This window comes from Aureobasidium subglaciale (genome assembly GCF_000721755.1).
Source record: "Aureobasidium subglaciale EXF-2481 unplaced genomic scaffold scaffold_4, whole genome shotgun sequence".
Lineage (NCBI taxonomy): Eukaryota > Fungi > Ascomycota > Dothideomycetes > Dothideales > Saccotheciaceae > Aureobasidium > Aureobasidium subglaciale.
The window spans coordinates 562,788-586,969 of NW_013566991.1; the positions used below are offsets into that span (position 1 = coordinate 562,788).

The following is a 24,182-nucleotide window of genomic DNA, read 5'->3' on the forward strand; positions in this document are numbered from 1 at the left end:
AACGATCAGAAACCCCCCAGAAAAAAGCTTATCATCATGGCTTCTTTCCTACGCCAACAGAACGCACTACGAATCATTCTTCAACATCCCTCACGACTTCGGACTTTCAGCAGCACTACCCCAGTCCATGCAGATTTCACCCATGCAGTGATAGGTGGAGGAGCCGTGGGCCTAGCCATCGCAAGACGATTGCAACAACACAGCCCTTCCACATCTTCCACCGTGCTGATTGAACAACATGGCGCTGTTGGTACCGAGACCAGCAGTCGTAATAGCGAAGTTATTCACGCAGGTATATACTACGGTCACGATTCGCTAAAGACAAAGCTATGTGTTCAAGGCAAGAACATGCTGTATGAGTTGTGCAAGAAACACGAGATTCCGCACAATAATTGCGGGAAATGGGTTGTTGCGCAGGATACCGTACAAGCAGAAGCAGTGGAGAAAGTTCATGCGTTTGCAAAGAGCATTGGCGTGCCGACGCGTTTTGTGAGCAAAGAAGAAGCAACACGGAGGGAGCCTGACGTTCGAGCCGAAACAGCAGTTCTGGAGTCACCCACCACTGGTATCCTCGACAGCCATGCTTACATGACATTTCTGCATGGCTCGTTCGAGGATGCCGGCGGTGACACAGCTCTGGGTGCCAAAGTCACGAGAATAGAGGCTCCTAGCGCTACATCGCCAGATTGGAAGATCTACACCGAAGATCCCCAGGATACCAATGCAGAGACAGAACCTATTACTGCGGAGGTGCTGGTCAATTCTGCAGGATTATATGCTTGCGACATCAATAACATGATTCTTCCGGAGGACCGCCATGTGAAGCCTTTCTACGCCAAGGGTAACTACTTTAGCTACGCGACCTCAAGTCCCAAGCCTAGTGTACTGGTCTATCCGGCTCCAGTACCAGGACAAGGTGGTCTAGGTACACATCTAACCCTTGACATGGGTGGCCGCGTCCGCTTTGGTCCGGATGTAGAATGGGTCGACAGTCCCAACGACCTCACTCCTACCTCCGACCCGTCCCGCTTTCAAGCCGCCCTTGCAGATATCAAGAAATACCTACCTGGAATCGACGAGTCGGCCGTGGCGCTGGATTATGCAGGTATCCGGCCAAAGCTAGGCAAGATGGGCGCTGTGGGTGCTGGCAAAGGCTTCCAAGACTTTTACATCAAGAGGGAAGAGGGCTATGAAGGGTTCATCAACCTTCTAGGCATAGAGTCGCCAGGATTGACTAGTAGTCTTGCCATCGCTGAAGAGGTTTATCGCATACTGTACCAGTAGAGACTGGTGCCTGGAAGTCAAATAGCCAGCCTCCAGTCATCTTTCGGCTCTGCATATAGGCTTTGTCGGCATGAGGGCACAGTCTCAATGCGGTAATAAGTGAAAATCATACCGTGATGCGACTTGGACAATGATGATGAAGATTGGCATTCTAGAGAAGCTGTTATGGACGTCTTCCAATTCAGCAGGAACAAGGTATGAGCCACAATGGCCATCGGTCGTTCATGACTCTGACCGTGCATTCTTCTTCTTCCCGGACTCGATGGATTTATATGGCATATCCAGGATTCGCATGTTTGGTATCGGTGGCGTGCCGAGTAATGCTTGTCAGATAATGTTGGCGCCCTTTGATTACGACAATAATCCGTCAACAGGAGATACGTTTTACTTTCCTGACTTCCTGACTTCCAGACGGCGGATTACGTTTGTTTCCCCGTCGCTTGTGCTATCACGGACGCTCTGGGAAGAGTAACGACAAAGGTCTTTGCGGTCAAGGACATTGATCTGGGGCCGAAGAAGCTGATGAGTGATCCGTCGCTGGCGGGTGTAGTTACTGGAGGTACTGTTGGCAATTGCTCGGTGGTCTTGTTGACAAGAGACAATCAGTGGCGATAAAGATAAAAAAAATCATAGATACGAAGCTACCTGAATCGAGATATCCTCGCTACAAAAAGCTATCTTATGGTTGTATTCGAATTACGGAAGATGTTCGCAGTATAACGTATGGGCAGAAAATCAAGTGTCCGATATTTAGACAGTGGGCCTTCAATTGCCCCGTGTCTACTGAATATGGCCAATGTGACCGATTCGACCAAACGACTTTCTCTTGACGTAAAGACGGACGTGTGGAAAGCGAGACAAGTAAAACAGATGCAAAACATACAGCAGCAGGGATTCCCACGTGGTCACCCACCGTAGTACTAATCTGCCGTTCAACTGCTTATGTATGGCAGAGCGGACGGGATGCCCAGTTTTCAGCTGACTGTGGCCGTATGTGTTCGTCCGGCCAGCAATACCGTATCTGATTACCCACTCAATTGTGTTTGGCCCTGTTTTGTGCTGTGATGCGCACGTTGGGGAGAGAAGCCACAATAGACTTTGCGTCCACGACCATGACCACAACCTCAAGGTGTCGTCTCGAGATTGGTTCTGGACTTCAATGTAGTGAGATTCCGCAAGACATACTTACGCACGAGAAAGACATATCGAGCCCAATTGGAGTGAACGGCTCGGACAACAATTGCGTACTTATGGAGAAATCATGGGCCTAGATGTCTCGCCATCGAAGTGGCCAGCCTGTGCATCCAGTCGGCTTATTTATAGATGATGGTATCACGCACATTTTGTGTATCTTGCACTGTGTAGCCTGGGCTCCATCTTCTCCCATCATGTCTAGTCTAGACATTTTGCTCCTCCTGTTTCGGCATGTTCACGTGATTACACATCTGTGTGCACAGCCTGAACATGATTGCTGGCCGCAGACGCTTGCCTATCTCGGAGTCGTGGAAACTTTTGAACGCTACACTCTTTACCATAGCGTCCATGTCGTCTGCAGACATTCGAGTGAAGTCCTGAGCACAGGTGACGGCAGAAGCTCCATGTTCACAATGCTCGGCCAGTGCATACAACTGCTCGGCCAACAGCAGAGTGGCGTCCACCACTTGTAAGCGTTCATCTCCTAACAGCCCAAACAGACCGCTGCCAGCAGCTCGTCTAAGGTCGAGGTGTATAATGACCACTCTTACAACTACCAGCCATCCTGGCAGTAGCTTCAGCGCCGCTAGGTCTTCCGGTTTGTCTTCATCCAAGGGTACATCTTCAAACCACTGAGGTATAGGTTCGTCATAGGGCTCCCACTCCCCTATATCCACAGTCATTTCGCTCAGCATGAAAGATGCTGATCTATTTAGACGCTTCGCTTCCTTGGCCAAAGAAGTCAAAGGGTGACCAGGCATACTAGGACCATAGTCTATGTCATAGAATGCGGTCCAGTTCAGATGTACGGTGTCGCAGGAAGTGTCCTGCCAGAAAGCGCGGTCTTCGACTTTGCCGGTCTCCCAATCAGCTTCACACGGAGTTCCAAAAGTCCGCGCGCCGCGGCGCCAATCGAGCCTTGAGACCCATGTTTCTCTAGCAAACGCGACTCTGCGTGACTCATGGCAGACTTGCGTAATTAACGGCGGGCGAACATTGCCTCGACCGGTGTTCCAGAGCCAACAGGGACAATCGTCATCGTACTCGACCTCCTAGACAAATCTTGCTATAGGTTCGTCCATTTCGTACACCCTATGTGGCAAGCAGAGGCGCCATGTCTCTTCGCGAAGTTCAAGGGGTAGGCGCGGGAAGGGGTGGAAATTATCGTCGTTGGAGTTGAAAGTAGAATTGGAGTTAAAGGGTGCGTTAACCACCCTTAGATTCACAATTTGAGAATTAGAAATGTACCCGTATACTGCGTGGAGTTTAGGGGAGGATATGCGCAGGCAAAAGAAGAATGTCTATAAGTGTAAGAGAAAGCTGCTAGCTTGTGGGTGGATAAGTGGTGTATATTATGGTCTTACGGGATGTTAGGTCTTGGCATTTCCGAGTGAAGTCCGCGGTGTCGATAATGGATCTGTGAGTCAATGTCGCGCGGTTTTTGTCGTCTCGCAAGTAATTCTGGACATGATGTAGATACGAGACGGCTTGAGTCAAAATCTCGTCGCCTTAAAGGTATCATGAACTGTAATCGTTTGACTGCATAACCCGATGTCTGTCGTTTTTGTATTATGGACACCTTTGTACCGAAATCGTGTCTCGTAGAACATCCTAACCGTTTAATCGTGTTGCAGACCCATCATAATCGTGCCTCCAGAACGCCCTTTTGCCTTTGTTCTATATTCTGCTCTGGCAGTAATGTCACCCTTGACTTGCTTCCAGAGCAAGCAACTATGCCTGTCCACTGACATGTCTCTTTCTAGCCCAATTTCCACCAAGACCTTCCTCGGCAATCTTGCCAGATACGTTACGAGCACGGGTGCCGTATGGGTCATCCGATGAAAGGTACATGACGCTCGCATCAGCAACGTCCACGCCAGACCTGCTGACGACACGACCTTGACCCCTTGGTACAGTCTGCTCCTTAACCATGTCACCGCGTACGTTGTTGATTGTAGGCGTCAGGTTACCGTAGTGCTTGATCTTTGGCGTGCTAGAGCGGCTGGTCTCGTCAGGGCCTTGGGAATAGAATGACGACTTGGCAGATATGGCATTAGGCTCGGGTGCAGGGGGGCTCAAGGCACGGCCAATGCTTGTGTTGCTAGGAGTCTGGCGTAAAGAGTAATCGTCAAGTTCGAGAGTCCCATTCGGCATCTCATCGAAATGGAAATCAGCACCATCGAAGGAATGCTTGGGAGGGGTAGGAGGGTGCATGCGCAAGGGTTGAGGCAGGAGTTCCTTGTACTCTTCACTGGCGAATCGAAGCTGGGAAACATTCGGCTCACGGGCTTCGGGGCTGGAGTCACGGTCGGACATGAGCTCAGGTACAGGAGTCCGGCGAGGAGATGATAAGTCGGCATCATCGTCAGCCAAGACAAACCAATTGTCGTTGAGCAAAGCAGGCTGAGCCTTATCGGCGATGGAAGTAGCGTGAGCAGAAGGAGGAGTGCCGTTGCGACTCAGATCCTCCGAGGCGGTGATGAATGACAGAGGACGAGTTGGCATTGGGTCATGAGTAGAGTCTCTCTGATTCGCGTAGCGCTGGAAGGACTGGGGTCGAGAGGAACGAGAGCGAGAGCGTTCACGATCATGAGATTGTGAAGTACGATGCATGCTGGTTTGTGAGACATGAGCCGAGGATGGCTGTTGATATTCGAACCTGGAGCGACGGGCGGAGTCTCTGGTGTGGCCAGAGTAGCTAGGATCCAGATTGGTGCGCGACTGATAGAACGACATGGGTCGGAGGTTGGCCTCGGGAACAAGCGAATCTCTGTTGGCCGAGACACGGGTAGGACTGCTCAAGCTGATCGAACTGCCACTCAGCATGGCCAATCTCTGCTCTGACATGGCTGCCGACGCATCGCTGCTCTTGTACATGTGCTTACGGTTGACCCTGCTGGTCAGGTTGTCTTCCAACGGATTCATGTCTGGTGGATACTGGGCAATTTTCCGGAATCTAGAGAACAGATACATGTCGATGGGAATACTGAACAAGTGCAAAGCACCTGTCACACTGCCGATCAAGAAGGCAGACTCTAGCACTTTGCCATCCTGGTCAGACGAGTGGAAGAAGGATGTCCAGCGTCCTTCCTCACCAGGAGCCATGGTCCAATTGGCAGCCGAGAAGAAGGCGATGAAGACGTAGAAAGGCAAGAGAGCAATGTCGACAAAGAAGGAGAAGGCATTATAGCTAGCCGATGAGGTTGCAGGACGCCTCTTTGCCGGACGACGGAGACTGTAGAGCGAGTAGACACAGACCACTGCATCTACAGCGGGCTAGCATCGTTGCGTCAGTATGCACAATGATCCAAGAGGGCCGGGAGTATGCTTACGGGAATTCTGAGAATCCAGCCTTGAACATCATTGACGCCTCTGATGATAATAACGCAAATAAGAGCTCCTAGGGCTCCTAGGAGCTGGAGAGCGCGGAGGGTGAATTGTAACCATCTTGCCGTGTTGATCCTCCGCTTTGTGTTTGGGTGTATGGGTGGGACATGAGGACGAGCGGAAGGAACGATCATGTAGCTGTCAGGATGTCTGTTGAAGTCGATCAGTGGGCCCTCCTGTTTCGGCTTTGGTGTGGACGTTGATGAGGCGATGGAGTAGTAGCTGGCACGCGTAACGGCCTTTGGGTCGAAGTTGTAGCACGGATTCCTGTCCTGCTGGTTGACAGGCGTGAACAGGTATGGTGGAGTAATGCCAACCATGGTCGAAAGAGTGCTAGGCCTGCTGCCTGACAATTCGAAACTCAAGCGTCTGCGAAGAGAAGGAAAAAAGCACGTCAAGATTTCACAAGGGGAGGAACGAGGAATGAAACGGCCAGATAGTGGCCATATATCCGTCTGTGTACTCTGGCAGCCAAACACATGGTTGCTGCGGGGACGCTGAGATAAGGCGATACGGGCTTCGGGTCGTCTTCCGGATCGTCGTGCCGCCAGCATGACGTGTGGGGAGCCGCCAAAAGCCTGCCAGAATCTTGAGTGGCTGGGAGACGCGGCAAAGTCGTTCCTGCCACAGTCATGTCAAGTTTACTGTTACGCCAGATTTGCAACAGGAAGCTTCGAGGAAGTCTCATTTCGCAGGGGAGGCGCAATGCTGGACGCGTCTATTCGACAGCGGACAGTGAGCGGCCCTTTCGATGCGCCGTGATCGGATCGGGGCCGGCAGGCTTCTATGCTGCCTACCGTATGCTGCAGAAGATGCCGAATGCTCGCGTCGACATGTACGAGGCCCTGCCGTCTCCTTATGGTCTGGTCCGTTTCGGTGTTGCTCCAGACCATCCTGAAGTAAAGGTAATCTCGTCGTGCTCTCTCGTGTCCTGCCAAGTCTGCTAACCAGCCTTTCTAGAATTGTATAGACAAGTTCGTCGAAGTGGCATCACATCCTTCCTTCACCTTCATTGGCAACACGACCGTCGGTTCCGCTCCGTCCGCTCTACCTCTGTCCGCCATTGCTCCCCATTACAACGCCCTCCTCTTCTCTTATGGCGCCTCGCAAGATCGCAAGTTAGGTATTGCAGGTGAGGACTTGACTGGTGTTCTCTCTGCTCGTGCCTTTGTTGGCTGGTACAACGGTCTGCCGGAATATGCACATCTCTCTCCTACCCTCGATAGCAGTGACGAGGCTGTAGTCATTGGCCAGGGAAATGTCGCCCTGGATGTCGCGAGAGTCCTCCTCTCACCGCTCGATAGGCTTAGGCACACAGACATGACCGAAGCTGCGTTGGAGACCCTCTCCAAGAGTAAGATACGCAGAGTCAGAGTTGTCGGAAGAAGAGGTCCGCTGCAGGCTCCCTACACTATCAAGGAAGTCCGCGAGTTGATGCAACTTCCTGGTGTCGCCTTCCACACTCCCGACCGCTCCCTGCTCCCTCAAGAGCCCAAGAAGTTGCCTCGTCCCCTCATGCGTATCGCTCAGGTCATCGAAAAAGGCTCTCCTACCGCGGTGGAAGAAGCAAAACGGCATTGGGAATTGCACTACATGCGCAGTCCCGTGGCTTTCGAGGAAAGCTCTCACAGCCCTGGCACTCTTAGTGGCGTCCGCGTTGACGAAATGGAGTTTATTCAAGATCCGTCTTCCGTTCCCTTGAGCGATTCAGACGCTTTGAAGAGCATGCGAGTCAAAAAGAAGGAGGCGGGGGTAAGCGAAGTGCTCAAAACAAATCTCGTCTTCCGTTCGGTTGGCTATCTGTCAGAGCCTATAGAAGGCTTCGAAGAGCTTGGCATCACATTTGACCGCAAGATGGGCATCATCCCAAATGACGTCTATGGTAGAGTACTGAGTCCAGATCGTGGACCTGGCGCACTCGGCGCGGGACATGTCCCCGGAATGTATGCTGCAGGCTGGGTGAAGCGCGGTCCTACTGGTGTTATTGCCAGTACCATGCAAGACGCTTTCACCAGCGCTGACATTGTCGCAAAAGACTGGGCAGATGGTGTCACCTTTATCGGCAACGACAATGACCCGAAAGCAGGCTGGAATGAAGTCAAGAAAGAAGCTGAGAAACGTGGCATTCGAAGCATCAATTGGGAAGACTGGATGAAGATCGACAAGGAAGAGAAGAGAAGAGGGCAAGCCAAGGGCAAGGAACGAGAAAAATGCCATTCAGTACAGGAGATGCTGAAGATCCTCGACGGTTGATTCACCGACTCAATACTGGAAAATGCCAGCCACTCTACTCTCCTGCCAACAACAACTTGTCCTCGAAAACCACTACCCCACGTTAGGTTTTTCGTAGAACTGGCTCAGTGTATACTTCGTCTCTCCATCGTAGACTGACAGCTCGAGTAGCGCTTCCTTGCCTTCTGCCACAATGGTATCTCTAATCGGCTCTGACCGAGGTACGATCGAGCAACTGAAAGGCTCAGGGCGCATATTCAGCCCATTACTACGCACGTCAGTTCGGCTACAGTAGCTTATTGAGTCTACTTACGTGTATGCAAATATGTCGACAGGGACCTCTTGCCCATCCTTGTTTCTGGCCTTCTCGATGCGGAACGCCCAGAGGAGTCGAGCAATGCTGATGAATGTTCCCTGTTCGGCGAGGCCTTGTCCACTACACACTCTTCTACCCCAACCAAAAGTCATGTATCCTTTGTCGTTTGGAAAAGGCCGGGAATCCGAGCTGTCGCACAAAAAGCGATTGGGGTTGAATCTATCCGGTTCTGCAAGATGTCAGTCAGGTCGTATGAGCCAGGTTTACCTCATGATCGATCATCCTACCTGGGAACTCTCGTTCATTGTGATGGATTGCCCAACTGTTAGGTAGGTATTAGTCCTGAACCCAACGCGCGGCGAACAGAACTTACGTGTTGCCCTGAACCCATGAATTTTTAGGAATCAGATATCCTTTCCAATAGTCGTCCTTTGTTGGGGAATGAGGCTGTCCGCCGATGATGGCCACCGACCTCCATCGAAAGACCTCCTTCACAAAAGCCTTGACGTATGGCAAGTGTGGCTCATCCTCCCAGCTCGGGCTGCGATGGGAACCAACTACGCGGTCAAGTTCTTCCCAAGCAGCAGGAAGTGTTTCGGGAAAGGCGCAGCATGCCAATGCAAACGTTACAAGGGTAGAACTAGATGTGTCACTGCCTGCGCCGAAGAGATTTCCAGTGAGTGAGGCAATCTCTGTTGGGATGAGATTGTACTTGGGAGCCTCTCTGAACAGCTGTTTGACGTAGCAAGGCTCTTGCTGTGAAGTCTTGTTGGCCTCATCGGCAAGGGCGTAGTAGAACGCGCTTCCACGGCCCCCTTTTCCAAATGGCTTCAACCAAGGGGCGATCCTTTTCGGAAACTTTGCTAGCCACGGGAAGGTTTCCATGATCATAGGGAAGCTTTTACCAGGAACGTTGAGTTCTGCTGCTCGCTGCATGATCGCAAGCACCTGCGTTATGAGCGGATCTGATATACTAGCGACTCGTCTCCCAAAACCGATGATCGAAACAACCGAAGTGGCGTATCGCTCCATGTGGGTCACAAAGCGCTCTGGATCATGCAGAATATTAAACGCCATTACCTGGCTCTCATTGTTCTGGAAGCCACGATACTTGCGCACCTGCTGCAGACCGACACCTTGATGGGTCAATTTGCGATGCACTCGCCAGCGGTCGCCGTAGTACATGTTGACGAGGTTGTATTGACCCACACCGCTTAGCTCCGAGAAGACTAGCATTCGCGGTCTTGATGCGTAGAGAGCAGCTTTCTTGTCAAGAAGCTCTGAGGCTGCCCATGCATCATTGATCCAGATTGTTGGATTGCGACCGATCCAGAAAGTAATGACCGGACTGTCATATTGCTTTGCCAGCGCCTCGAAGTAGATCCATGGTTTGTTCTCCGGAAGAAGATGAGTATTGCCGATCAACGGTAGTGGTATGGGACCAGGTGGCTTAGTTGTCAGCTTCGTCAGTTGCCAAAGGTATTGAAACTGACCAGTTTCCTGTGTATGTACAGCATATACGCATAATCGGCAAGCAACGTCACCAGACCGAGACACAACAGACCAATGAATAAGAGACTTAAGTCAAGAGTCAAGATTGAACCCTCCAGCCTCTTTGAGTCAAGGCTCTCGACTAAGTGATTCGCTGACATTTTGCTGTCCTGAGGAATTCAGACACCTTGGAGATGTGCTTGTCAGGACGCATGTACGGAACTAAAAACACGACGACAGACTCCAAGCCCCACTGGGGACAATGGTATCCTTGGATCCTCCTCATGCACCCCTCAGTCTTTTGGCCGAAAGAGGAGATCTCTAGGATGCACAATACGCTCTCCGCACTTTGCCTGGAGCATCAATTGCCGCGCTGGTGGTCGGTAGGCCCCACTCGAGTCTCATAATGCGCAAGATGCATAGGGGTCAAGCACAGAGAAAGACCATGACTCTCGGCAGTGCGTGGAAACCTGGATTGATATGCAGCGAAAGTGCGGGGTGATGTGGAGGTGGAAGGAGCCAAATTGTGGGGCACGACAAGCATGATCAAGTTTATGTCTATTGACCATAGACACGACGCAGATCATTTCATGTCTATTGACCAATGATAGGACATTCAATCATCGAATCGATCGTCTGGACGCCGTACTCCGTAAAGTGACCTTGTACCTCAGGTCAACACGACAACGCCATTCGTAGTCGGCTATACAGCCTATGCGTTCTCACCCTGCAAGACGTTGATATGCAGCGAGAAACAGACTACTCTGTCGCCTCGGCGGGCTAGATTGAGCTGTTTAGTGTACCAGGACCATACACTCCTGTGGTCCGACCAGTATTCTCTAGCCCACATGTGGTATCTGTCGGCAAATCTATTGGACATCACTTGCCTTGGGCACGACTACGCTCCTTTTGTTTGCATATTTGAGAGCTCTGATTCCACCTTCGTCTTTACCCCGGACTCATGCCCATCAAACAAGCGCCGTTCTGCTTCTCCTCAATAAACACCTTCCTGATCGTGTGATACATCTCATATTATGACAGACCACAAAGAAGACAGTCTTTTGGCCAATTGGAAATGTATGGTAGCTGTCATCATCGTGTCCATGTCGCCATTCCAGGTACTTGTCACCGAGTCCAGCTTCGAGCCGAGCTACTGATTGATGATTCTGCGTCTAGTATGGAATTGACTATGGCTTGATCGGTGGTATCCAGGCTATGGTCGGATTCCTCAAGATATATGGCTATGAAGATCCCAACCTTCCATTGGGTTGGAATCTGTCTCCGACAAGACAGCAACTTATCTCTTCGCTTATGGTTTTGGGAGCTGTGATCGCATCTGGTTGTGCGGGTCTGATCGCGAGGACAGTTGGCCGTAAGAGTTGTCTTTGGGCTGCATGCGCCTTATTGTCAGTTGGAAATATCATCATGATGGTGAGTTCAGGAAAACTTTATCATCTTGAACAGCAATTGATGATTGTCATAGGCCACTACGCACATCGGTGCGCTCTACGCCGGGCGTTTCATCTTAGGGTTGGGCAACGGCCTCCTGATGACTTTCTCCCAACTTTACATCCAGGAAGTCACGCCTGCCAGATACCGAGGCTTGGCTCTTGCCTCCTTCCAGTTCTTCACCAGCATTGGAACAGTAAGTTGCGACCCTAAAATGCTGTCGATCTTGCTAATGTGTGTAGCTCATTGGTACGATCGTTGACAATTTCACTGCCAAAAGAAATGGCAGGAGCGCTTACCTCATCCCGCTCGGCCTAATCTATGTCGTCCCCGTTGTCATTGTCATTGGCTTGATCTTCATCCCGTAGGTGACCAGTCTGTTGTAACGACGCCAGCACACTAACAACATTCTAGAGAATCACCTCGTTGGCTGCTTGAGCATGAAAAGCCCGAGCAGGCTCGCAAAGCACTCGCATGGCTTCGTCCCCATCCAGACCGTGTTGATGAAGAGTTATCCGCCATTCAAGCTGGCATCGACCAAGAGAAAGTCTTGAGATCTGAGGTCAGCGTCTGGGATATGTTCAGAGACCCTATCGATCGCAGGCGAACAATCCTCTCAGTAGCCGCCATCAACACGCAAGCTGCTTCTGGCGCCATGTTCATCATTGGTGTGTCCGACAAAGCTCACATACACAGCATCATGCTGACCTTGTCCTAGCATACGGAACCTACTTCTTCGAGATGGCTGGGGTCGGCGACTCATTCGAAAATTCGTGCATTCTCACAAGCGTGGGAGTCATCGCCATCATCCTCAACACATGTATCATCACCCGCTTCGGTCGCCGTCGCCTCTTCCTGATCACCGGTCTTCTCTTGTGTGGCTTCTTGCAACTCATCATTGCTGTGGTCTACACAACGAAGCCTGGTAGTCCGGCTGCATCAAAAGTGATCGTGGCACTGAGCGTACTTTACATGTTCAGTTACAACGTGAGTCGTCTGATGCGACCAGGAGAACGGGATGTACTGACACACTATACAGGGTCTCATCGCCACCTATGCTTGGCTGTCAGGAGGCGAAATCCCATCACAGCGACTACGCTCCTACACCTTCGGCCTCGCAGCATCCGTTGGCTTCATCGGTGCCTGGTTGGCCACTTTCACCGCTCCCTACTTCATCAATCCCAGTGCTCTCAACTGGGGTCCTCGCTACGGCTACATCTGGTTCCCATCTTGCATGGTTGCTGCCGTTTTCATCTACTTCTTTCTCCCTGAGATCAAGGACCGAACTCTCGAGGAAATCAGCGAGATGTTCGAGGCTGGGCTACCTGCGCGAAAGTTCAAAGGATACAAGTGTGTTGGAGCTGCTGCTCTTGCGGCCGCTGAGAAGAAGGAAAAGGGAGGAATTGAAGTTTCTACTGAAGAGGTGGTTTGGCGTGACCCCAAGGCTGCTTCGGAGTCTGCTGCTGTCGTTGGATGATCTGTCAGAATTTTTTGAGCTCTCCACATGATAAGGCATTCGTCAATGATAGGCGAGAGGATATTAGATTCACTATCTCCCAAAATAGTCTCATGTTACACGAGTCTCGCAATGTCTACTTTGTCAATCAGATCACGAATGCACGCCTCCGTTCACATTTTTTCTCCAATCTTCCGAAGTCACAGTGATTTAGGCTCAAGCATACAAAGCAACCACACCTTTGCTGCATCTCGTGCTGGCAGGAGACGACTACTAGACTGTATAGACGCACATATACTGTCCAGCAAGAAAGTTGGCCAGGGAGAGAAGAAGGTTCGACGACTATCAATAGGTGCAAGGATTACAAGCATTACAGATTTGCAACGTATCTCATGATAGCAATAGAGAGAAAGTGGTGACTAGATTGTGAGTATGGACGGGCATTCACAGCACTGAATTGTCGACCGTGGCAGAAATTGGTATGACAACTCCCAATAACATATATTCTATTCCACCAAGTCTTTTTTTGCTCATGTGTAAAGTTATGCTTGAGATGACTTTCGTTTGTTGAGAGTATGAGTAAGGATGATATTGTACAAGGCACGATATGAACTAGAGGCGATCGATAGAAAGGGTAAATTCAGGTATTCATTATCGTTGTAAACATGTGCATTAAGTGCACTCTGAGGACTAAATAGTAAGAGCTCCAGTCTCTTTTTCCTTCTTTCCTATTTCCATACATCATATCTCTTTCAATGTGTGATCAAATTCGTCTTGATCAGATTGCTCATCATACCCGCTTAGGTAAGGGCAAGAGGGCAGCCAAGGTTCTTGAACTGAGGAGCAACCTTGCTGGAGATGAAGTTGAGTGCGTCAACAGTAGGGGTTACGATGCCGTTGAGGTACGAGGGGACGGGACCAGTAACAAGCTGGTAAAGGAGACAAGCAGTGTTGGTGCCGCTGACACCAACCTCGAGCTTGCCATCCTTGATGGCGCCAAAGTTGATAGCATCGAAAGTGCCATCAGCAGTGTTGCCACCGAAGAGCACGGGGTTCTCAAGGTACTGAGCGAGAATCTCAGAAGTGACGTCGGAGTTGGAGTAAGGGGTGACACGGTTGGTCCACTTGTCGGGAATGCGTTCACCGCCGTTGAACTCCCAGGTTCCGTCGGACTTCTGCTGAGCACCGAAGAAGGAAGAGATGGTCTCGAGGTCGGGAGCGTAGTTGTGGTTACCGTTGGGCATGAGAGTGTACAGGAACGAGGAGGCTCCGTACAGGAGAAGGGTCAGAGGACCGAAGAAGAAGTTGGGGTTCTCCTCGCGGGACTGGGTGTAGCGCTGCAGGCGGTACTTGGAGAGGTTCTCGCGGTTGAAGTTGCCCTGGCAAGTGTCCTGCATCATGCCGAAGAGAGTACCGTTGAAGGAGTAGTTGTCTCCGTCGGCAAGGAAGTAGTCGTTTCTGGTGAGGGACGAGTCGGCCTCGAACTTGTTGTGGCCATCAAGACCAGGCTCAGATCCTGTGAGGACAGGCGAGAACGAGGTGCGGGTGGTAGCATCACAACCAATGGACAGCTTCTCGGTAACAAGATCACCGTCAGTCAAGGTAAGACCCAGAGCGGCAAGCAGGTTAGCCAAGTCGTAGCCGACGTTGTAGAGGTTCTGCTGAGCGTCGACAAGCTCGGTGAAGGTAGTAATACCATCGTGAGAGAGGAAGTTGTGGTTGGCAGCAGCGTTCAGACCAGGGCAGGGTCCACGGATATCGTTGGGTCCGGGGGCAACATACTGGTGAGCAGTGTCACCATCAGCAGGCACCTGGTAACCACCGATACCCTTGCCAGGAGCTCCGTTCTTAGCACCGTTGTATGGGTACTTCGGGTTGTATGGTGCAGCGCCCTGGTGGTTGGCATTGAAAGGGCAGGTAGCAGGGCCACCCTTCTGGTTGCCGCCAGATTGCTGACGTCTGACCTTGTGTGATGCTCCAAGAGCGGAGCTGTCAACACCAGGCTGGTTGACGACCCAAGGGAAGGCTGAAGCCGAAGCAACAAAGAGGGAGGCAATGGCGATGTTCTTCATGATTGTGATAGTGATGATAGAAGATTGACTTGATGAGAAGAAGGATTTATGTCGCGGCTTCGATGCTCCCTATATATCTGTTCGGTACTCTGCTCAAGTACAAGAGCTTTTAGGCTTGCCACTGCTAAATTGCGGAGATACCATGGATCTCTGGCTTGCACTGACATCGTCAGGAAGGTTTGATGCCGATCATGTGCAAAAGAGGAGGTTTGCCTTACTGATCTGCAATCCCCAGCCTGAGCAAACAGCCTTTCGGTATGCACATCATCTGCGATATCCAATCATTTCATGGCCGTTACAATTGTCTGCTGGCCATGCGCTGCCATGCCTCGGTTTGTGGAGGTAGGATCAAGGGGATCTACACTAACAAGGAGAGACAAGAAGCTTAACCGTTAAGCTTCCCCAGCGAGACCCCCGCCACCCTCCGCATTGTGGCGCTTTTATACCTTCTGTAACTTACCTCGGACTAATTCGTCATCTCTGATTTGCTGCTTTCACAACTGTCTTGACCTATAAGGAAATTGATGAACGATGATGTACAGGGCGCCCAACCCTCTTTTGCCATACAAACACACTGCCTGCAAAACTGACCGAGGCTCACTACGCTTCGCACGTAAGTACGTAAATGCAGCCATGAAAGTTGAGAAACTGTCAGCGTGACCCTTGCCGTCAGCCATGATTCTCGCAATGAAATTGGGATATCGGGCTCATGATTCGTGATGCAATCATGTCCGTTACGTCCGGAAGAGACTGTCTTGGACATGCTTTTCCGCGATGCTTTGAATAATTCATCGAGCTGCAGAATTCCAACCTAGCTGCTTGTCCCGAGGTTCGACTTCAGGCAATATGTGTGTTTTCGAACCTTTGCGCTGTGGTCTCAAGGGGTGATCGCTCGACAAGCTCAGCAATATTTGCCCAATCAATGCACGTCTCAGGCATCTGGAAGTCGGGTCCCCATGGCCAGGTAATTTGCGCAGTATCAGCGTTACATCTCTCTGCTGCTTCGTGCTCCATGGTATCCCAATTGTGATCGTAGTCAATGGGCTCTGCAAGGGCTGTCTTGTAGTTCTCGAAGTCGCCATAAATGTAGAGCTTGCCCTGATCCGTTTCTCGCGTTTCAGTCACCTGGTTGTGCGTAGAATCATCCATCTTGAAGAACAACTCTTCGGCCGTATGAGGCATCACCACCAGGCCGTACCGATTAGGAGCTTCGTTGAATTGATAGACACATCCGCCAGAAAAGACTTTGGTCATCGCGCTTGAGTAAAGAGCCTTGGTTTCGTGAAATTGCCGAGGCTTGTAAATATTGGTGCCATACTCAGAGAGGAATGTAGGTATGGCAAACTCCTTAAATCGACTGACCTAGTGCATGCGTGTTTAGTGGACGTTGTGTCTAGCTCGGTAGGGCAGTAAACTTACAAGTCGGTCCCAGCCAGACCATTGCATGCTGGATTCACCCGCCCATGAGTAACTCTTTGGCTATATGAATTTAGAGTCTTGAGCACGTAATGAGTTCCTGAAATCAACTTACCATACAGAAGTCGATTGTGCTTTTTGTATCACCAAGGTACAGGTACTCTAGAAGCCCTGGAGCGTGGGTGATGGATGGAACACTCGCAATTGAATAACTCACAGGCAATAGTCGTGTTCCGTTGGTTTTATTGCTCCACGCTAGATATCTTTTGATGTCTCGGATTACAGCTTTCAAAACAGGTGCTGCTTGTAGGGACGGGTAACTGTTGATCACTGAGTCGCCTGCGACAATACCCAAGGTGTTAGGATAACCGGCCATTATGCTTGCAGTCTTGAGGAAAGAGGTAACATTGGCGATGTTGTACGATCCATAGGGCTTCGATCGATTGATGGAGCAGAACGGGGTAGCGACGGTCTGTTTTCATGCATTAGGCAAAGTCTCTCGCTCAATGTAACGCAAGGTTCTGACCACGACGACATAGATTCCCGCATTATCGAGCAATGTCATCGCCTCTGCGTGCGGCTTCTTATTGTCGATGGAGTCTGGATGGGTCAGCCAGAACCACCAGCCTCAATTACACAGGACGAACAGATGTAGAGTGTGTTCACTCCAAGCTCTATGAACAAGGGAATACTCTGTTGCAACTCTTGTATCCGGTCGTCTGAAAGCGGATCGTTGATAGTGCCACGCGAATCATCGTGCCTGGAGGGTTGATAGACAACTCCCCGAACGAAGAACTTGTCCCAAATTAGAGGGTCATCGTTGGTACATGGCTAGTATAGCTCACTCTTTCATCGCCTTTGTAAAAGTAGCGGCCGCGGATACTAATCGGTACAGAACTTGATTCGATAGCCATATTTGCTTTGATGTTGGTTGTGTTTAGTCGAGAGCAGGCTGTTGCCTTGCGGTCAATGTGTGATGACTTGCCAAGGCTATGCTGTCATCGTGCAGCATCAGTCTCAAATCAGTTTTGTAAAACTGTGAGTTGGATCATGGCGGGATAGCAAGAGAGTGGGCTAGAGGTCGTATCGCTGCCGGCCTCGAGTAGTGTTCCCGACGTGTAACCAGCTTGAGTGTCCGAAAAACTCTCCTCTTCTTGGGCTTCCGCCAAGCCGACGCAGAAGCAAGGCCTGATGGTGCCGGCGGTGACGGCTTGTTTTGCTGCCAGCCAGTGTCCGATATATAACTTTCTCTTTCTCTCAAACAAGCGCTTTGCTTTAGCTTGCGTAGGGAGCAACCAGTCAGGCAACTTCCGCAGAAGGGGAAATGAGTCAAGCAGTGCTGCCGCTCCTGTCTGATTAATCTCTGCACTCCGAGAAGCCCTCGAAGAGTTGTTTCATGTTATCGTCCTCGCAAGTTGGGGTCCGCCAACCAAACACCATAGTCGTTGTCAAGGCGTAGGGAGGAGGCTCATTCGGCAGGTGCCATGACGCGCACGCGAAGCCTCGGCAGGCAACAGTCGCGTCTTCCAGGAAAGAGCAAGCGCCGACGATTATCTCTCTGGTAGAATATAAACTTTCGCTTCCTTCTGATGCGCTCGAGCTCCGGCGCAGACAACCAAGATGTGGTTTCTCGAGTGTGAGGGCGACTTGTTCGAGCGTAAGTCGCTATGTCGTGGCTCTGACGAGCAACGGACTAATTCCAAGCAGACAAGCGACTATGGCTTCGACCAGGCACAAAGCATGTCGTCGGACGCACCTCCAAGCCCGAGCCAGGCCAACGTTCGTACATGATCCGACACGTACAATCGTCAGTCGCATACTGAAGCCACAAAGGAATCCGATACATTGAGAACTCGTCCGTGTCACGCAAACATCTGACTGTCGACATTGCGCAGCCCGAGGCTGGAGAGAGCAAACTCCTGCATGCAAAAACGAAGCTCACCGTGACCGACAACTCCAAAGTCGGCACCTGGATCAACGACGAACGCCTGGAAAAGGGCGCAACCAGAGCGTTGGACAGAAACGACAACAAGATCAAGCTGGGCAACTACGAGCACCTGTTTCACATCAGATGGCAGCCCAAAGTCTTCTCCTTCCCTGCCCTTCCTCGCGCCTACCGCCAGCTCGAAGATCCTCTCAGCGAACAGCGCATATCCCTCGAGCCTTTGAGCATCAAATGCGTCGTCGATTATGTCGCCCAATACACCTCGCACCTGGTCGCAAAGAAGCGCAACACGCCAACCACGCTGCAAGCTCTCGTCAACGCTCGCTACATAGTCACCGACGACTACCTGAAAGAGTTACAGAACATGTCTCTTGACGCGCTCGAACAAGACTTTGATGCAATATGGCCCGCCGAAGAGCCCTACTCGCCCCCACCCGCCAACGAACCCAATCCTCGCCCTGACAAATCGCCTGATTTTCTGCCCAATCCAAAGCGCTCCGAAATGTTTTCGCAATACACCTTCATCTTCAGTGACCCTGGACAGCATGCCAACCTTATGCCTGTCATCACTGGTGGTGGTGGAAAGGCCTTGTGTCATCCCGTCGACAATACCGATTCAGACACCCACAAGCTACTAACCTACGTCCGTGAAGTCGCCGGCAAAAAGTCTGACAGAGCATTCAACCTTGGTCAACCGTCTACAACCAAGGGTGGCATCGTTGTGGTTCGCATCGGAGGTTTCAAAGATTACCAGCCCACCTTCTACGACCGTGTTGATGCTGCACTTGGTCAGAGCAGTATTGAGCAGAACGAGCTGTTGGAAGTCGTCCTTGATGCCGATGCTGCCAAGCTGAAACGACCTGCCAAAGTCGTGCAAGTAGTAGAAGACACGAACATGCATGACGCAGCCGAGCCATCACTCCACCAACCCTCAAACTCTCCGGCTGCACGACGACAGTCTACAAGGGACGCCACGGAGATTCCATCCGCAACACCAGAAGATGCCGCTTCTGGTCCATCTCAGCAGGACGTGGCAACAGGCAAACGACGTGGACGCAGACCTCTGACTCAGACAAAGTTCAAAGGCTTTGACGAGATCGATATCAATGACTTGCCAAAATACCGTTCTCCCTCCCCCTCGCAGCCTCCTTCCTATCAGACAAGCCAAGCTCATTCGCCAAGCGCAATGCATGAAGACGAACGTCCAGAGAGCTCTCATCCAGCACCGAGTCAGCACACTCAGCGTTCAACGAGGAAGAGACCGCCGCCAGATGATGGAGAGACACACCAGGACATGATGGCCGATATGCTGCAGGGTGCTGCCAAGATGAAGAAACGCCGCATTGAGGCAGGAATCGAATCCGCCACAACCCCCGTGGAACCCTCGATCGAGGAACTCCTGCCAGCACCTGTGGTAAAGAAGGTCAAGAAGCGCAAGGACAAAGAGGTCGACGTGCGAGCCATTCTCGCAGAGCGCCAACAAGCAGATGAAGATAGGCGTCGCGAAGACGAAGAGAAGCTCCGCAATCAACTCGAGGGCATGGACGTCACTGATATGCAGAACCTGGCCCAGATCGAAGTCATGGAAATTCATCGTGAGCCTCCACCACGCTCAAGGCACAATGTTGAAGCCGGTCACGATGACCGGTGGGACGAACGCTGGAATGGTCGCAAGAACTTCAAACGTTTCCGAAGGCAAGGCAACGCTGCCAACACTCAGACTAGAGCTCGCGTCTTTGTGTCGCTGGAGGCAGTGGAGCCAAAGTCTTACGGCACGCAGGATGACTACTTCCTAGAGCCGCGTACGAAAAAGTCTCAGAGAAAGGCAGGAAGATCGCAGCAGACTCAAGACAGCGCAGATGTCGAAGTCATCGCAACACCTTCATCGCTCAATGGCAGTGGCACACAATCACAACGCCAGAAGAACGGTACGACAAATAGCATCTCCCTCATATCAGACAGCGAGAAAGACAACTCTTCAGAAGATGGAAACAATACGTCACGCTTCCGCCGCCGTATCGCAACTTCTCGCAAACAAGATGCCGAAGTCTCACGTTCTGAAACCATACTGCCGGAAGAGATCGCAGGTACAGCCAGAGATCAAGACATCGCCGATGCAGCCAGACAGGCCAAGATTAGTGCTTCTTCTCGGACACAACCGGGCAAGAGAACAGCCAAGGGTGTTGTCGAAGAAAGATTACAACCGAGAAAGAGGGTGCAGCGGAGACCTAGTCCTGACGAAGTCTCGGATGACGAGAGTGATGATGAGGAAGCCAGTACCAGATTCAGACGTAGGAAGAAGTGAGAAGCTCGAGCACTTTTCATGATCATCACGAACGATGCAACGTCAACCTAGCGTACATACATAACCTTTGCTCCCACAGAGCCGAAATTGCATTGAGCCTACACTTATCTCTGGATGCTGCCGTTCGGTGCTTACATTTGATGACTTTTGATTCCAGCGTTCGTGGCTCATCTCGACAGGTAGCCGACCCCGTTGGCAAGGTGAAGTTAAGTTTAACAAACTCCAAACCGATGACGACCCCGTGCGCTACGGACCGTTTGCCTGTGATTCTTCCCTCTTCTAACAACTTGGTGTTTTCCTCGTGCCGCGACACTTCATCATGTCAATCAATTCATTGTTGTGATCTTACGGTGGAATACATGAGTTCAACAAAGGATGAGAGACGATGCGACAACGACTAAATCCAGAGGGGACGCGTCCTCACCTATGACATCCAAAAGTCAACGCGTCACCCAAGCTTGTGATGCCTGCTGACAAAGACGCATAAAATGCAGTGTAGACGCTTCACACAAGAGACTCCGCTGGACATGACAAGGAGCCATGCACAAGGTGCAAGATCTCGAGTCTACCTTACACTTTCAACATGCCTTGTCGACGACGTGGACCACCTGCAAAAAAGACGCAGAACGTCCTTCTCTATCTCTCAGGATTCAACCGGGCCCTGCACAATCTGAACCGGGGGTCTGGATTAATCATATCATTCTGCGCCTGGACGAAACAATGGTGTTTAATCATGATGATGATCATACTTCGTAGAAGCAAAATCCACGGCGACGTGCCCAGACTGTATCTTGCCATGGAGAAAGCAGCACTAGACGGAAGGGAGTCTTTGAGAGGTTTGGGAAAGTCGCACTGGAGTCCTTGGAAGAGAACAAGTACTGTCATAGAAATAAAATAGGTAACTAAGTGATTAGAGAAGAAGCAAAAATCATGTCTTCCAGAAGACTTTGTAGAAGCAGCTCAGTCAGCCTACAGCCAAGCCAACCACCTGACACCACTGACAACTCCAGAGACAATTCCTCTGAAGAAGCGGATAATAACGACCACAAACCAAACTCCCCATAGTAGTCCTAACACGATCCACTCCAGTACCGTAAACGTTGCCTTTTTCAAGAAGATCAACTTTCTCCTCCTGCGTCGTAGGACATTGTCAATGGCGTCGTTGACTCGCTTGATAGACAAGGTATGTTGTGTCGTAAGTGCCACAGTGAAAGCATCGGCTTCATCAGCCGTCGAATGAACCAACGGAGTAAACTTCTCATCCACTTTGATCCTCAAATCCGCCAACCTATCATGTAAACCAGGAAGTTGCGTTTGGCGGAAAGACGTAAGCTGTCTGGACATAGAAGTAGTTTGGTCCTTAATCGTCCTGTGAAGCATTCTGGCAGCGACTGTAAACTCTTCCTTTACGCAGACTGGATGAATGCCTTGATTTGCGGTCTTTGCTGCTGTGATGAAGAAGGGAGATGGTGGTGCTGCGGTGCTGTTGGCGCGGAGGATGATCTCATGAGCTTTTATGCCGCTGCTGAGATAGAGCGCGCGGACACGAGCTATGTCGAGAGAGGTCACTGCTACGGCTTCTGCTTCGGGGGTATCAGCACCGTGGCGGTCGGAGATGCTCCAATGGCGCTTTGGCGGTGAAGAGTGTCTTGATGGAGATGGGGAAGTGGTCTCGATGGTTGGAAGATTTGCTTCGAATCCGCCGGGTTGGCGAGTCTTGCGCAGAGGTGTCAGCATGTCTTGGTCGCTACGATCGCCGCCGTCGCTAGAGTAGCGGGATATGGGTGTCTTTCTGGTTGGCGAGACTGATTCAGAGTCCTCTCGGGGAAGATTGATTCGAGGTGGAGCTAGTCTTTCGAAGCGCGAAGATCTGCTTTCTTCTCTGTGTAGCTTGCTTTGCCGAGAAATGTGGTCTTCTTCTGCGTCACTTTCCACAATCGGATGGCTCGGCTTGAATGTCGGTAGGTTTGGATTGTGCAATTTCTGTCGTTCCTTCTCCGTACCGCCACTGAGGGTCGCATTCGACCTGTTGACTGGAGGCACTTTGCGCGGTTGGTTCTCGTCGTGCTCATCAAGATCTACATCAGAGTCAGACATGTCGGAAGTGATCTGCTTGTCTTTCCTGCGAGCCTTTTCATTTTGACGAGAACTATCCGAGCGAACCAGATCTCCGATACGGCCACCTTTGAAGAAGCGGCCAACACCAACGTCCTTTGACATGCGACGGCCTGAATTGAACAAAGTATCGGTAATACTGCTTGTTGTTCTGTGCCGTTTTATGCCTGGGACTGGAGGACGTAGGGAATCCACGCTAGATCGAGGTGGGTCGACGTTGTCGCTGACATGTCGCGAATTGGATAGACTGGCCTGACTACCAGTAGCAAAATCGGTACGATGAACTTTATCGTCTGAAGCATTTCTGCTGGATCTGAAAAGGCCGAATTTCCTTTCGGGCGAGCTCTGCCGACTTGTTGGCGGGGACAGACTCATGCCAAAAGAAGGGATGTGATTGGGCACTGTCGGTGAACTGGGGGCGGTAGAGTCATCGAATGAAGAGCGAGCACGATCATCTAAATGACTAGGCTCATCGGTTTTTGAAGATTCGTTCCGCTTGTGACTGTTGACTGAAGGATTCTCAACTTGGGTGGGTGGTGTGTTCTGTTTGCCGTTCTGCTGCTCATGGCCCCTGTCCCATTTGTCTGGCGAAATGAGCTCAGGAGACTCTTTTTGAACGTCTAAAGATTCTTGTTCGATCAGTTTCTTCATTTGGCGCTCCAGAGGGCCAGTATTGTCAAGATCGGGGGCATCGCCAGGGCCAAGAAATTGTTTCTTCCGGTGTGAAGGACGTGCCGAAGCGGCACTAGAGAGACTACTTGAGCGAGATCTGTTTCTGAACAAATGTTTGCGAGCAGAACTATCGACATGGCGCAGAGAAAGGAATTTTGGCTTCTTGCGACCCCGGTCCGTTTCGTCGTCACTCTTGATGGTACTGCCCCAGGTGTTTGTACGCGAGATGGACGGTCTGCTGTCGGCACTCTTTCTGCCACTTCTAGAACTTTCGAAGCTTGCACGAGGTTGGTTAGGGAAGACTCTTTGACCATGCCTGTTTTCTATGCAGGCCCTGTTTCGCGGCTGCAACAGCCAAACAGCGTCGGCCAGTAGTTCGGCGGGAGTGAATGACCAGTCGTTCTCGGAGCGAGTGATCCTGGAGGCAGCGGTGTCGTTACGTTTGTGGCTGCGGGTGATTTGGTTGGGCGCATCGTCCTGACCTCGACTCGGGCGACGAAAAGTTGGAAGGAGAGAAGTGTCGAGAGAGGTGCGGTAAGTGGCGTCCTCGGCTTCATGCTCGAGGTCGTCAATGTATGACTTTACTTTGGGCAGATTGTCGTAGGCTTCAGCAGGAGGGTCGAGAGGACGTTGTTCGCGGTGACGAGCCTTGCGGTTACGCAACAGTTGTAGAGGATTGTATTCCCTTCCCAGCTCTTTCTGCTTCTGCTCCAGGTGTGGTGAGGAGACGGATGCGACAGGTTTCAGAGGCGGAAGAGTGGACAAAAGACGCCTGTACTCGGACGACAATTCGAAGAAGTTGCGAGCTCGTTCAGCGCGATGAAGAGTAGCGTGGGAGAAATCGTAGT

General features: G+C 51.2%; 9 protein-coding genes across 9 annotated transcripts; 4 read left to right on the forward strand and 5 right to left on the reverse strand.

Moving 5' to 3' along the window:
- Positions 1 to 36: 36 nt before the first annotated feature.
- AUEXF2481DRAFT_2765 (uncharacterized protein) lies at positions 37 to 1,284 on the forward strand (the record flags this gene model as incomplete). The annotated part of the gene is made up of 1 exon (XM_013490697.1): positions 37 to 1,284. One exon carries the CDS (start codon positions 37 to 39, stop codon positions 1,282 to 1,284), a length of 1,248 nt encoding a protein of 415 aa, XP_013346151.1.
- Positions 1,285 to 2,681: 1,397 nt separating this feature from the next.
- Positions 2,682 to 3,239, reverse strand: AUEXF2481DRAFT_27195 (uncharacterized protein; the record flags this gene model as incomplete). Its single annotated transcript, XM_013490801.1, has 1 exon — positions 2,682 to 3,239. The coding sequence occupies one exon, from the start codon at positions 3,237 to 3,239 to the stop codon at positions 2,682 to 2,684; it is 558 nt and encodes a 185-aa protein (XP_013346255.1).
- A 970-nt stretch (positions 3,240 to 4,209) lies between these two features.
- Positions 4,210 to 6,185, reverse strand: AUEXF2481DRAFT_27196 (uncharacterized protein; the record flags this gene model as incomplete). Its single annotated transcript, XM_013490802.1, has 2 exons — positions 4,210 to 5,754; positions 5,811 to 6,185. 2 exons carry the CDS (start codon positions 6,183 to 6,185, stop codon positions 4,210 to 4,212), a joined length of 1,920 nt encoding a protein of 639 aa, XP_013346256.1.
- Positions 6,186 to 6,497: 312 nt separating this feature from the next.
- AUEXF2481DRAFT_27197 (uncharacterized protein) lies at positions 6,498 to 8,118 on the forward strand (the record flags this gene model as incomplete). The annotated part of the gene is made up of 2 exons (XM_013490803.1): positions 6,498 to 6,770; positions 6,826 to 8,118. The coding sequence occupies 2 exons, from the start codon at positions 6,498 to 6,500 to the stop codon at positions 8,116 to 8,118; spliced, it is 1,566 nt and encodes a 521-aa protein (XP_013346257.1).
- Positions 8,119 to 8,190: 72 nt separating this feature from the next.
- Positions 8,191 to 10,065, reverse strand: AUEXF2481DRAFT_63179 (uncharacterized protein; the record flags this gene model as incomplete). The annotated part of the gene is made up of 5 exons (XM_013490961.1): positions 8,191 to 8,365; positions 8,411 to 8,642; positions 8,701 to 8,735; positions 8,787 to 9,862; positions 9,907 to 10,065. 5 exons carry the CDS (start codon positions 10,063 to 10,065, stop codon positions 8,191 to 8,193), a joined length of 1,677 nt encoding a protein of 558 aa, XP_013346415.1.
- Positions 10,066 to 10,938: 873 nt separating this feature from the next.
- On the forward strand, positions 10,939 to 12,830 carry AUEXF2481DRAFT_2769 (uncharacterized protein; the record flags this gene model as incomplete). The annotated part of the gene is made up of 7 exons (XM_013490698.1): positions 10,939 to 11,022; positions 11,081 to 11,335; positions 11,388 to 11,549; positions 11,596 to 11,717; positions 11,768 to 12,021; positions 12,072 to 12,340; positions 12,393 to 12,830. 7 exons carry the CDS (start codon positions 10,939 to 10,941, stop codon positions 12,828 to 12,830), a joined length of 1,584 nt encoding a protein of 527 aa, XP_013346152.1.
- Positions 12,831 to 13,609: 779 nt separating this feature from the next.
- Positions 13,610 to 14,881, reverse strand: AUEXF2481DRAFT_2770 (uncharacterized protein; the record flags this gene model as incomplete). The annotated part of the gene is made up of 1 exon (XM_013490699.1): positions 13,610 to 14,881. The coding sequence occupies one exon, from the start codon at positions 14,879 to 14,881 to the stop codon at positions 13,610 to 13,612; it is 1,272 nt and encodes a 423-aa protein (XP_013346153.1).
- An 837-nt stretch (positions 14,882 to 15,718) lies between these two features.
- Positions 15,719 to 17,211, reverse strand: AUEXF2481DRAFT_2771 (glycoside hydrolase family 72 protein; the record flags this gene model as incomplete). The annotated part of the gene is made up of 6 exons (XM_013490700.1): positions 15,719 to 16,243; positions 16,301 to 16,360; positions 16,413 to 16,769; positions 16,824 to 16,897; positions 16,945 to 17,092; positions 17,143 to 17,211. 6 exons carry the CDS (start codon positions 17,209 to 17,211, stop codon positions 15,719 to 15,721), a joined length of 1,233 nt encoding a protein of 410 aa, XP_013346154.1.
- A 706-nt stretch (positions 17,212 to 17,917) lies between these two features.
- Positions 17,918 to 20,547, forward strand: AUEXF2481DRAFT_27202 (uncharacterized protein; the record flags this gene model as incomplete). Its single annotated transcript, XM_013490804.1, has 3 exons — positions 17,918 to 17,954; positions 18,005 to 18,076; positions 18,131 to 20,547. The coding sequence occupies 3 exons, from the start codon at positions 17,918 to 17,920 to the stop codon at positions 20,545 to 20,547; spliced, it is 2,526 nt and encodes an 841-aa protein (XP_013346258.1).
- Positions 20,548 to 24,182: the final 3,635 nt, after the last annotated feature.